This window comes from Melanerpes formicivorus, unplaced genomic scaffold (genome assembly GCF_026170545.1).
Source record: "Melanerpes formicivorus ecotype bairdi unplaced genomic scaffold, bMelFor1.0.p_v2 SCAF_20, whole genome shotgun sequence".
NCBI classification, from domain to species: domain Eukaryota; kingdom Metazoa; phylum Chordata; class Aves; order Piciformes; family Picidae; genus Melanerpes; species Melanerpes formicivorus.
This window is the reverse complement of record NW_027142372.1, coordinates 2,742,477-2,755,661: the sequence shown is the minus strand read 5'-3', so window position 1 is coordinate 2,755,661 and position 13,185 is coordinate 2,742,477. Positions and strand designations below refer to the sequence as shown.

Below are 13,185 nucleotides of genomic sequence, written 5' to 3'. Positions count from 1 at the left end.
TTGTAATTGCATACTGTAGGCATAGAATATTACAGTTTCTCAAGGAGAGCAGGGTAAATCCAGGTATTCTGCTTTCTAACTTCTAATGAAGCAAATAACCGTAACATAATTAGAAATTTGCGAGGAAGAAAAAAAATTACTTTAGGGCTTAACAGTCAAGAATATTGTAAGGCCTGTTTTTATTCATACCAAACCTGAATACAGCATACACAAAGCAAAACACAAGCTGATGAAAAAAAGGGTATTTACAAATAAAAATATAGAACTGCTTAAGAACAGCATAGCAAGCATGTCATATTTCACTACTAATACAAAATCACTCATATTATGTAGCCATGCTGAGAATGTATGTAGCATCCAATATATGATAGGAATTAATTTTTAAACAACCATTTGTATTTCTATGATGCAGAGTGAAGTATGTTATTTAAATCTTTTCCTAAGCTTTTTTTTTTAAAGCCTTAGTCTCATTTGTTAGGTACTATTCAAGTGAAAAATCAATAGTTTGTCATGACCAGTTACTTCCCACAAATCATTCTGCTTTGACAGTCTTTAAATTTGGTATTTACACCCAAATGGAATATGAAATTTCCTTTAACAGAGAGACTGGACATATAAGAATACTAAATGCTTTCAAAGACTGTCTCTGAGAAACTAGATCAGTGCTTTAAAGTGAGGAAAACAAAACATGGGCAACATACTCTATATCAATATTCTTCCTTTACAATTTAATATTGATTCTGTAATTAACACTATGCAGAGATTTGGAAGAACCACTGAACTCCTTCAGCAAGTGTTAGGATTAGGTTAAATACTACATGTATTGGACATTACATCAAAATTGGAAGTCTCATCTTTCTCATGTTTGAGATTAAAAAAGCTTTTGAAAAATTCTATAAAGTCTCAACTACCATCTTCAAGAAGCTGTATATTTCATGGTTTTATTTCATTTTTGGTCACAAAAAAACACTAAGAATTTGATATGAATAGCAAAATTCCAGCTGTTGTGAATTGTCCACAACAGTATCCCACAGAACTAAGTATTTCACAAAAAAAAGAGTTTGTGATTTCTGCACAGAACAGCAGCATGACTTCCTTATAGGAACAATGTAAACAATGTTCCTATTTTTTGTATCTATAGTTTGAACTAATGCATTACCCTTGAAAAACTTGAAGTAAAAAGAAACTTCTTAACCATAACATCAACTTGAATCCTATTGTTACCAAAGCTCAAAAATATATATCCTTTAATGCATAGAGGACACAGTCTCAAGCTGCACCAGGGGAGGTTTAGGCTGGATGTTAGGGAGAAGTTCTTCATAGAAAGAGTGATTGGTCATTGGACTGGGCTGCCCAGGGAGGTGGTGGAGTCACCATCACTGGAGGTGTTTAGGAAGAGACTTGATGGGGTGCTTGGTGCCATGGTATAGTTGATTAGATAGTGTTGGATGATAGGTTGGACTTGATGATCTCAAAAGTCTTTTCCAACCTGGTTAGTTCTATATTCTATATTATTTTAGGTATTTTTTTCTACAGTCCACTTAGTTATTGCCTTCTATTAAGAACTGAGTACATCAGATAAACTATAAGCTGTTATTCAATAATCACTAGTAATCATCCATGTCCTATCAATACTTCAATCATGGTCAATATTATGACTGACAAATATATTTATTGAATGAGAAATCATCTTCTTTCTCTAGCAAGTGCCATGCAATGGCACAAGTTTATCACCATTATAAGGTCTGATGCAATCCCTTCTGCTCAGTCCATAACTAAGATCTCAAGCAACAAAACCAGCTGTTTGTGATGATGAGTACATCTCTGGTTGCTGCCATTTTATCTAGTGCAGAGTCCAAAACATCATTTTCAGAACATGGACTTATCATCAGTGTCTTCAAGAGCATGAATTACTTGCTACAGCTTAAGACAATTCAATGATTAGATATTGCTTCCTGTACGCAAATTTGTAACCAACCCATCAATGTTTTCAGGAAAGACAATTTCTGATTCAGCATAGCACAACAAGCATATCAGAAAACACTACGTTTTTGAGGGATGAGAGGGTTTTTTACCATGACAACTATAACCTCAGACATGAGGAAGAAGTTCTTTACTATGAGGGTTGTGGAACAGCAAGACATCTTGCCCAGGAAGGTGGCAGAAGCCCCATCCGTGGAAGCATTCAAGGTCAGGCTTGCCTGGGGCTGTGGGCAACCTGATCTAATTGGGGATGTCCCTGCTTACTGCAGGGTCTTGGATTGGATGCCTTCTAGAGGTCCCTTCCAACCTAGTGCATCCTGTGCTTCTATACATTTGAACCTAAAGTCACATTTGTACTCATAGCATATTTTTTCCTCACTTTCTTCCCTTCAAATGGCTTGTCTCCCTTTCTGAAGAGGTAGATAAATTGTTCAATGTTTTTCTGAAAGCTGAACTTTTTAAAAAAAGATTTCGTTTTGCAACTTGCCAGCAGCAGGCACTGCCTCAGCTGCCAGCTTTTAAAGGGAAACTGTTTTTAGGGATGAATAAATACAAAGAAGTACATATATGAGGTGCTGTTTGACTGGTGAGGTCCAAACTTTCTTAACTGAGTTTTGTTTCCAAGAAGTGGGGAAGGATACATAAGCTACATAAACAAGTCTGTTACAATCCTGAATACCCCCTCCTCTATACTGCAAGACTATCTCAGAGACTTCTCTTTAGTGTTTAAGCACTCACCATCAATATAACACTAGTTAAGATAAAAAAGCCAAACACCAACTTTACCCAATTTCAAAGCCAGTTAGCTACATCAGTACCAACTAATCACACAATTAAGTAAATCCAATGCTTGGTAACCTTACAATTACCTTTCATATCAGAATGAAGCATGATCCCTACATAAACAAGCCTGACCAAAAGAAAATTTCTCAATAAAAAGAAGTCTCACTCTGTCCATTTTTGGTATGACAATACATGTCAACATTTAAGTTACAGAAATAAGATGAAATAAATATCAGTGTTACATAAAAAACTATACAAAGACAAATATAAATACAAAAGCAGAAATCCTATTATCTATGCATGTATTTTTCAATTTGTAGATCACAGGCTTCTGGTTTGATTAAAAACAAAACAAAACAAAACAAAACAAAAAGATTCATTTTTGAAACTCAGTGTTTGCAAGTTATTCCATTTAGGAAAAAACCCTAACCTTAGTATGGGAAGAAAGCAGAAGTATCAGCACAGCGTTTTCATTTAGTAATTGCAGTTTTTAAATACAGCTGTTTTCTTAATTTAAAGCTTTAAGACTGTCATACTTCCCCTGCCATTATGGTATTACGTGGGGACAAGTTAGACATGCAAAAATGAATAGAATTTGATTCTCTCTCATATTGCTTACAGTGTGAAAAAAATTACGCTTTGTGATATATATGACAACCTAATCAAAAGTCAAATTTAGTTGCAAATCCCATTCTTTGCTTTTTAGACCTCCAGTTAGAAAAATAATCTCCCTTTCTACTTGTAAAGTAACCATAGCTTACTCCCATGCCAATGAGCTCTGATAAATGCAATCTCTCAAGTACCAACTGAGGAGCATTCATATTCATAACCACAAAAAATATTAGCAAGTAGGTTAAAAATGGTTCCTGTTGATGCTTTTATTGTAAGCATTTGCACTCAGCCTTAAATCTAACATTCTACTTACTTAAATAGTCTAACTAATACATTTTGTTACCTAAAAAAAGTAATGGGTTACCTTATGAATTAAGATTCTCTTGGTTTGAAAAATTTTAAAAGCTGGTGTTTGGTTGGTTTGTCTTTTTTGTTTGGTTTAGTTGTTTTGGGTTTTTTCGAGAGGGGAGTTTGGGGATTTTACTTGTTTGTTTGTTTTAATTATTACTATTTTTTATTATTTCTCCCTCTTCTTTCAACTTCTTCCATCAAGACGACAGATTTCTAGTACATGCTCCTAATTATTACTACAAAGTAGTGCCAGAAGTTGTAAATCCATCATTTCAATGTGCTGCCTGTTCAAACTACTGTGATCTCAAACTTCATCAGTGGAAAAAGACAACTTAGGTCCTTCCTGAATTCATGAAACTGTCCGTCTGTTACTTTAGTTTCTGTCTTGTAACAACCACAACAGCAAACACCACCTAGCAGATGGAGAATAGCAAATACCACTTTTTAATCTTAGACCCATCAGTTGTCTTTGAAAATACTGACTACAAGGCTTCACCAAGTTCCTCCTATCTTACTCTGATAAGATAGTTCTGTTCCATTAATTTCATTTCTTGTTTTATTAAATATGCTGGCATAACACTTTTATTTCCACAATTTCTCATAGAAGAAAAGCACAAAGCAACTAGAGTTAGATCTAGACAAGACTAAGGTTAGTATTTCTGGCACAGTAGAATCAAGCCAACTCAACACAGTAATATTAAAATCCTAAAATTTTAGTTCTCTACATTCAGATTAGCTATTCACACAAGTCAGTTTAAGAAAAGCATTGAGCACTCTAATCTCCCTGGAAGTACACAAAAGGTACTCAAATCCTGCAGTAAATAAATGTGTCATCAAGGAATCAAGACAGTCAGAATTTAAAATTGCAATACAATGTCCAAATAATTTTTTTTTTTCAATGAATACAGGTATCTCATAGGAGGAAATGCATTACCCTTGTAATTGTACAAAACAAAGCATAAGGAAAAATATTTATTGCTTGCTATACATGACCTTTATGCTTTAAACCTTCCCACCTTTCCACAAGCATGTTTCACTGACCAGCAGAACCACAAGGAACTCATATTGCTTTTTAATGGTGTTTAAGAGAGATTTTCAAGTCAAAATTAGTAAGACCCTGAGATCTTAATTTACAGAAACAGATAACGACAGGTTTCAATAAACTGCTATTAGCACAAGATCACAGTATCACAGTATCACTTAGGTTGGAAAGGACCTCGAGGATCATCGAGTCCAACCTATCAACACAGACCCCATGACTAGATAAAGCACTCGCAGTACCTGCAATGAACAAGAGCCATATATAAAAACACACTTATAGAAAAATATGAGACCACTACCCAATAAGTTGTTTTTGCCAGTAATTGCCTTATGGGCACATTTTAAGACCACTTGGAAGCTGAGAGCAGTCCATTTTATTGTAATAATTGAATGCCGTATTATCTCCTGTAAGGATAAAGCTTGTAGACATGAGGGTGAAAGAAAAGAAGATGGAAGAAAAAAGATATTTTAAAAAAATCATAAAAAAATACAATTTTAAAAAACCATAAAGTCTATGCCAAAGAAAAATGCAAATTTCCAGTTTTGATGTCTATTTTGAGGATATGAAACAAGGCTTTTAATCAATGTATTATACATCAAATTGATAATGTTAACTTCTGATTATTCAAATATATGAAATATTCATAGAGAACTGTCCGAACTTTTACATTTCTCAGACTTCTTTTCTCTATTAATTATCATGCCTGGAAGCTTTTTAGCAAAAGCAGCAGCCATCAGCCTGACTGAACCTGACAAGCTAGCAAGGCCCAATTACACTGGCACTCTGTGGCACTTTGATGTACTGGAAACGAAAAGAGATAGGGGCAAATTGTATAGCACATTATGTTAATGACTTGATTTAATCCAGCCACTAAACTTTATGTAGCCTGTTAAAAAAGATGCTAACACTAATTACGCCACTTTGGAAAGGAAAGAAGGGGACAAGCATTTCATACCGACAAAGTGAAGCTCATAAATGTTGTAAATGAAATGAAACAAAATGAAGTAATCTATGATTAATTATACATCATAGACAAGAATAAAAGAGAAAGAAGCAAGTGGTACAGCTAAGTACTGGAAAATCTGTTAGATACCCTTTATGATCAACATATCTAAGAAATAACCATGAACTGTCTAATTTGCAACATGCAAAAAAGAAACAGTATGATCTTAAATGGCTTAAACAGTTTGGCATACAACTCAGATTTATAGGGTAATTAGCACAACGATCTCTAAAAATCACAAGTCTTATTTACAGTGTTTGATTATCAGCAGGATATTTATCTCAAGAGATAAAAGACAGTGATTTTTAATCTTTAAAAAAACAAAAAAAACCCACCTAAATTCAACCACAATTTTGACATGCTATATTCTAGAATTAACTCAAGATTTCAAATAAACCAATGCCTACTTTTAAAATCCAATTTGTATCAAACATGCTGCCTGAAGAATTTATAGCCTTAGTTGTCTTACCTACCCTTTCTGAATATGCACTTTGTTACCACAGGAACAGATCAATGGGAAGAGGTAGAAAGTAATGAAGCTGGAGGGAAGCTACACTCAAAAATCCTCTTAGAAGTGTTCTTAAATAATTTTGCTAAATACAGGATGACTAGAAACGTATAGATCAACTATATTAGAGTTTAACTTAATGGTGATGAGTTGCAGTAAATTCAGTTCTCAAAATGACTAGCAAAATCGGTTTTTAACATTTTGCATATAAACAATGCATTTTTGCCTTCAGAATTACCTCCTGTATCTTTCTGCACTATATATAAGTGATAGCATTACTAAATCTCTTTTACAACTTAAAAAAAGGCGTTCAAGAGGAGATTGGACGTGGTACTTGGTGCCCTGGTCTAGTCATGGGGTCTGTGTTGATGGGTTGGACTCAATGATCCTCGAGGTCCTTTCCAACCTAAGTTATACTGCGATACTGTAATATTACTCATGTGAAGCATTGCTTCTTGCTGCTCCTTACTTGGTAAGATGGCACACAGCCTTGAAAATGGATTGAAAAAAAATTTTTAAAAGCATCAAACTACCTTTAGGTTATCACATTAAAAAAAAGTTAAGAATGATAGGATATAAAAGTACACCCCTGGTCCTTTAAAAGAAGGCTATGACAGACTAGTATTAACTGTTAGAAGTATTATAATAAATTTAAAGTGCTAGTTATGTAGCTTTTAAGATTGTTCTGTCCATCTTATAAGTATGAAATATCCTTTTTTATTTAAAAAAAGAGAACTATGATATTTAAATTCTCTTCAAAGTAAATTTTGTAAATATTTATTATACTGTGTTACTTTGTATATATGACTTTATGCTGGTGTTAAGCCTTGAGCACAAGCCCTGTGAGGAGAGGCTGAGGGAGCTGGGATTGTTTAGCCTAGAGAAGAGGAGGCTCAGGGGTGACCTCATTGCTCTCTACAACTACCTGAAAGGTGCTTGTAGCCAGGAAGAGGTTGGTCTCTTCTCCCAGGCAACCAGCACCAGCACAAGGGGGGACAGTCTCAAGCTGTACCAGGGGAGGTTTAGACTCGAGGTGAGGAGAAAATTCTTCACTGAGAGAGTCACTCATCACTGGAATGGGTTGCCCAGGGAGGTGGTGGAGTCACCGTCCCTGGAGGTGTTCAAGAGGGGATTGGACGTGGCACTTGGTGCCATGGTCTAGTCATGAGGTCTGGGGTGACAGGTTGGAATTGATGATCTCTGAGGTCTCTTCCAACCTTAGTGATACTGTGATGCTCATTAATTGATATTTTAACAGTAACAGAAGTTCTCTGATGTCACAGGACACTGTACACGTACAAACTTTTTTGAAAACTGATGTTCAGGAACAGAAAGGACTCTGTGTGTATTAACTAGAAAATATATTTGAAGGTTTGCATGTTATTAAGAACTTCAGGTTTATGCAGTTGCCATTTCATCAGCATTCAATCAATTCAACATACTGGGATGATACAGAGTGGGTAGCTAACCACTGTAGATTTACTACCGGCCTTGAGAGGTCAAATTATCCTCCTTCCTCAGAAGGCTCTAAAAGAAACTGAAAAGGACATATTCCTCCATAAAGGCAACAGGTAGGACTGAACAATGACACTAAGTTCTTTTGACATTCACATTATAGTAGTAAACGTTTGTTAGGAGATTTTATGCAGAACGAAGATTTTAATTCAGACTGAAAGTAATTGAAAATGTCTACTTCTAAGTGTGTATGACAATAATGGAAAGGATAAAAACAAATTTCCCCATTTAAAACACATCTATAAATCACACACATAATTTGATGAGGTTAAGCTTTTCATTTTCTCTTAAAATGTGTCTACTTGAACTGGAAACAGGAAAATGCCTTAGATATAGCAAAGCTACTCTTAGAGGACATAAAGCTTAAAATACATTTTTAAACTTACCAAATAATTGCCATAAATACTCTGACTCACCTTTATAATATTCTTGGATACTGGACTTGAAACAATACAGTCATCACTGTCAGTTATTACTGATTCAATTGCATCACTTTCTTGTTTATCATCTTGATCTGAAAAAAAAAATTAATTAAAAATAAGAAGTAATTTAGTTAACCCTCCCCTATATTTGTAGTCCATCTGAGACTTGCTGAGAAACCTGATAGCAATATATATGCTTTTCTAATAAATAAAGTCTAAGTGCCAAGTAAATCTTCTCTTCCTTGCAGAAGATTAACACTGGCAAATCAATGACCTTTGAAGTCATCTAAACTGTATTTTATTCTGATATGCTAAAATAAAAGTAATGTTTCCCAGATGAAAGTTGATGAGTGGAATGATACAATCCTTGTGATGAAGTGAAGTAGGAACAATAGTTAGCTTTATACATGAATTTGGCCTGAATTTGTGGATTTCCTCTGACTATGTTTCACACTATGCACATGTAAAGAAGAACGTATTTTGTTTAAAAAAAGGAAAAAAAAAACATATCAAAACTACTCCTGTATGCAGGTGGATTATTTTCTAAAGCATTCAGGTCTTTTTTTCTTGGGAGCAAATTACTTACAAACACAACAGGGATTCAACATCCCACTTTTCAATTTTTCTAATGAATTCTTATGTGGAAGCTACAAACAACTGAACATAAAATTCTGCATGAGCTTTTACTTTAAACTGGTATCATGGACCTGGTTTATTTCCATGATAAACAGTTAAAGCTCAGAGGTGGAACAGGATGACCTGGCTTCTATAATCTTTAAATAAATCTATCTCCAACAACTTCATGTCACAGATGCAGTAAGACATACTACCCCTCTCACTGTCTGAAAGGATTTCCGATATCAGCATCAGCTCTTATCTGCAGACAAAAGGAGCATATTCATTAAAATAGTCTTTAGAACAGCACAATTCTAAGGGAGAATATAAAAACATAAAGACATAGAAGCCAGGTTTTCTTTAATATTTTATGAATCTAGGTCAGATACCAGATTTTTGCATTCAATTACAATACAGTTTCCGTTTGGGAAGAAAATAACACCACCATATTCACCAGGTAGCTTCAGCTCTAAAGTACACCAGAATATGATTTCTGTCATGAAGCTTCTCATAATGAGGCAGCTCCCACTGCTAGTAAGAAATGCTTAAGTAAATGGAAAGAGACACAGATTTATTAAGAAAATACAGTTACTTATTCACAAAAATGCATTTTACCTTCTGGTTCCAATTCTTCAGCTATTTCTATCTCATCTCCAGAGGTAATTGAGCTATGGTCAGCCAACTGCCCATCTGACAGATGTGAGAGCTCTTCCTTTTCCTGTTGAATTTCTTCAGCCATCTCTTCCACTTTATCATCTGCCAGACTTTCTTGTTTAACCTCATGTACCACATGCTATATAAAACCAGAGAAACTTACTGTCTTTATCACAATCCTTGAATAGCAAAAGTTACTAAAGTTCAAAACTTGAAGAATTATGGCTCACATTCATTATACATAACCTTTAAACAATTATATTGCTTGTGCAGTGCAAAAAACAATGAGAAGTTGTCAACTGCAGTAAGAAATAATTGATACAGTAAAAAGACAATTCTCTAACAATGTATATTTGTGAAAACATAACTATATAATCATTTGGTACCTGTCAACATATATACAGCCTGTTAGATTTCCAGATTCATTTATATTTCAGCTTTCTCAGTTCTACAAGATTCAGTTTAAAAAAAAATAACCAAACAATCCACTGCCACCTTACTCAGTTGGCAATTTTATAATGTGAATTGTACAATATTTTCTGTTTGAAAAGCAAACTAAAACCACGGAAAAAGAAGTGGCGTTACTGAAAAATGCAAACATGTTTTCTAAGGTAAAATAGTGCAAAAGTTACTCTGCAGGAGTATTAATACTTTCTTTCTCTTTGAATTCAATTACATAGAACAATACCTCATTGATGCATGCAACATTACAGAGATGGCATCTTCCATGGAAATTGCTGGAGATCTATACATTTATAAAACAATTCTCTTGGAGAATTCTTCTCTTCCACAGGGACATTGATGCCTCACCTCCCACCCTCAGAATCCATGAGACAACCTTCAGGTGTCCATAGAACATCCAAGTTTTCCAAAACTGGACATCAAGAGTTATGTCTATTCTGCCACATTTGGAGCCACACAAAGCAATAGTAACAAACACTGAAGAGCCTTATTTTACAAATAAGGGTTTTCCTTGCAGTTTCAAAGTCAAATAAAACTCATTTTATGTCTCTTATGCTTTGCATTGGCACAGATAATGTATTATAACCACTGTCTTTTAGACAATGTTTGACCCGTCTTTATAACTCCTTCAGTGACAGAGTTGCATTTTTGGTTAAATTTTTCAGACAAATACCACCTGATATGGTGGAAAGGAGACTTCTCTAGAGCTCATTAAGGGCTTTGCTTAAGTTGAAAAATCAAAGGAATATAAATAAGAGCCAGTGATTAAATGTTGCATTCACCACTGGAAACCAGTGGCCACAAAACCAATTGTCACCACAAAGATTTACTTTTCTTTTTTTTATTTCTGAGACGTTTTTGAGATCTTCCTTTACTGTAATTTGATTTTTCAATGCTTGAAAGAAGAAACAGCATACACATGGAATTCAAATGTAATACATTATATAAAAATGCAAAACTCGAATAATCTCATACCTCTGAAACACCTGGAATTTCTGAGGTCTTCATCTTCTCTGCAAGCTCCATATTATTTTCAACAACAGAGTCCTAAATTACGGGTAAAATAAAGGGAAGTTTTTAATATGTAATAGAAAACTAACACAAAAGTAGTTATAAATTTACTGATGGAGAAAAGCAGTTGGGCTGGAAATTATATCCTCTTTTTCTTTTTTTGTATTAGCCTTACTGCTTCTGTCCTCTACTATGGCTTCTACCTATGAAGCTGAACAATTCTTAAAAGTGGTTTGGACAAGTCAAATCATTCATCCCAAATTTTAATGAGTTTCCTTTTCCAAATCAACTATTTGCTTTGGCACGTGTCACACTAACACCATCTCTCACACATCTGTCTGCTAGTGAGAAGCTGAACAGGAAAATGAACCAGACTGTACAGTTTTCCTGTGTTGAACTTCTAATTCTCTAGCACAGACACTCTTGCCATATCACCATGAGATTGAGACATCAGAGAAGACCCAGCTATTTAACTATTTAGTTCTAATAGTACTTTGTCTCTAATCACACAATGAGGCTTGTTTTTTAAAACAACTAGGGCAGCTGCTCATCCAGTATCGAAAACTTCTTCTGGAGACAAAGTAGCTAGCTGTCTCCCTTGCAAAATCTTGGTTTGTAAAAAAATGTCACACTTTGAGATGTTACTATTTGGACAGCTGAAGATATGTTGTGTGTAAAACTACATGGCTAACATTACGGTTTTCCCTGTCTAAGCCCCCAAATGTTTCATTTAACCAGTATTTGCTCCTTTTTTAAAACAAAACAAGAGATTGACTTCATTCTTATTTCCAGTCTAGACTGGATGGCTCAAAACAAAGTTCTAGGCATGGTAAATGAAAGAGAAGCAGAAGAACCTGTGAAGTGAAAGCTGATGTTAACATTTCAAAAATAAAATCCAATCAAGGCATTTACTAATTAAAAAAACCCATCACAGCTATTTTTTAATCAATGTAACCTATTATTAACTAACAATACTCATAACCTATTAGAATTAGCTGTTAAAATACCTTACCTTAACTTACTGGCTTTAATTAAAAGAGTAAATAAAGCCTATTATTAGTTTTCTGAAGGTAGATTATTTAAGGTCAAATGAAAGTTTACATCATAGAGCATATATGCTGAAGTTACTTCATGAAGAGATTCCTAGAGTCTGGTAGGACATACACATGATAATGCAACCCAAGTTCAGAAGAGTTAATTGTCCTCACAGTGTTTGTGATCTCAGCTGATAAACTTTAAGAGGTGACTGAATTTTGTCAAAGCATGTATCTCATTAGGTCAACACACAGGATCTGTTTGGATCAGGCTGGTTTCTGTAGAGCCATTTCTGTTTGTGCAAGTGATACACTGTACAAAGATACTTTAATTAATACCTCAGAGAGATGAGAAACAGTGCAGAGATTGTTGATTGTTCCTCTTGGAATATGCCTTATATCTATGGGAGTTGAGGATTCTAAACTGTGGAGGACAGCAAGCAATTCTGAGAGAGCCACACAAATATTCCAGTATTGCATCCCCCACCTATATGCAATACTATGCTACTGGTCATTGCCTGGGACATTAGCCTTGTGAGGCTAAAACAGAGTCTTTTAGATTATTAGTTCTAGAAGTTGTATATACTGAGATGTAAGCAGTCTTTCTTGCTTCAACATGCATGAGCAAAACAAAACTTACTGCCACCTGTATTGTAGTAAGATCCTGAAAAGATACTTTCTTGTCTGCTTGAGCTGCACGCTGCCTTGGTTTGGGTGTTGGTTTCTGTAATAAAACAATAAACAATATAGCTGAAGACCAGTCACTGACATATTCTAACCATCTTATTTTACAGTAAATTTTGAGGGACCCTCATTTTTCTCAAAGCCAAATCTAACTGGACTAAATTAAATTCTAACCAGGAAAAATTATGTAGATGTTGCTCAAATAAGGTTCAAGATACCATTCAGAATTCATCCACAAATGGGTGCAAGACTCACAGAACATGTATGTGATGTAATTTGAGCACCAGGCAAGGAACAGGCATAGAACTGAAGCCAGTGGAATCATGTGTGTGACAGAATGATTTATTATTATTCTTTAAGGAATGCTTGATTTCTTTTCGTGTTCTGTAGGCTTATCTTATTTTTGGCACCTTTCCTCATGCTACTTCCTTTGGAGAATTTTAACACAGGAAAGAGACTGACAATACTTGTAAAATTAACAAAATGATCCAGAAATATTTCAGGCA

General features: G+C 34.8%; 1 protein-coding gene across 3 annotated transcripts in view; it reads right to left on the bottom strand.

Moving 5' to 3' along the window:
- RPGRIP1L (RPGRIP1 like) overlaps window positions 1-13,185 on the bottom strand; it is a 68,163-nt gene that overhangs the window by 16,666 nt on the left and 38,312 nt on the right. For 2 of the 3 annotated variants that reach the window (XM_068150509.1, XM_068150511.1), the window contains exons 20-23: window positions 12,636-12,719; window positions 10,926-10,997; window positions 9,450-9,627; window positions 8,214-8,311 (exon numbers count right to left, since the gene is read on the bottom strand). In XM_068150509.1, the coding sequence (XP_068006610.1) occupies window positions 8,214-8,311; window positions 9,450-9,627; window positions 10,926-10,997; window positions 12,636-12,719 (432 nt within the window). The remainder of the gene's footprint in view (window positions 1-8,213; window positions 8,312-9,449; window positions 9,628-10,925; window positions 10,998-12,635; window positions 12,720-13,185) is intronic. The other variant, XM_068150510.1, reaches the window with a different exon arrangement.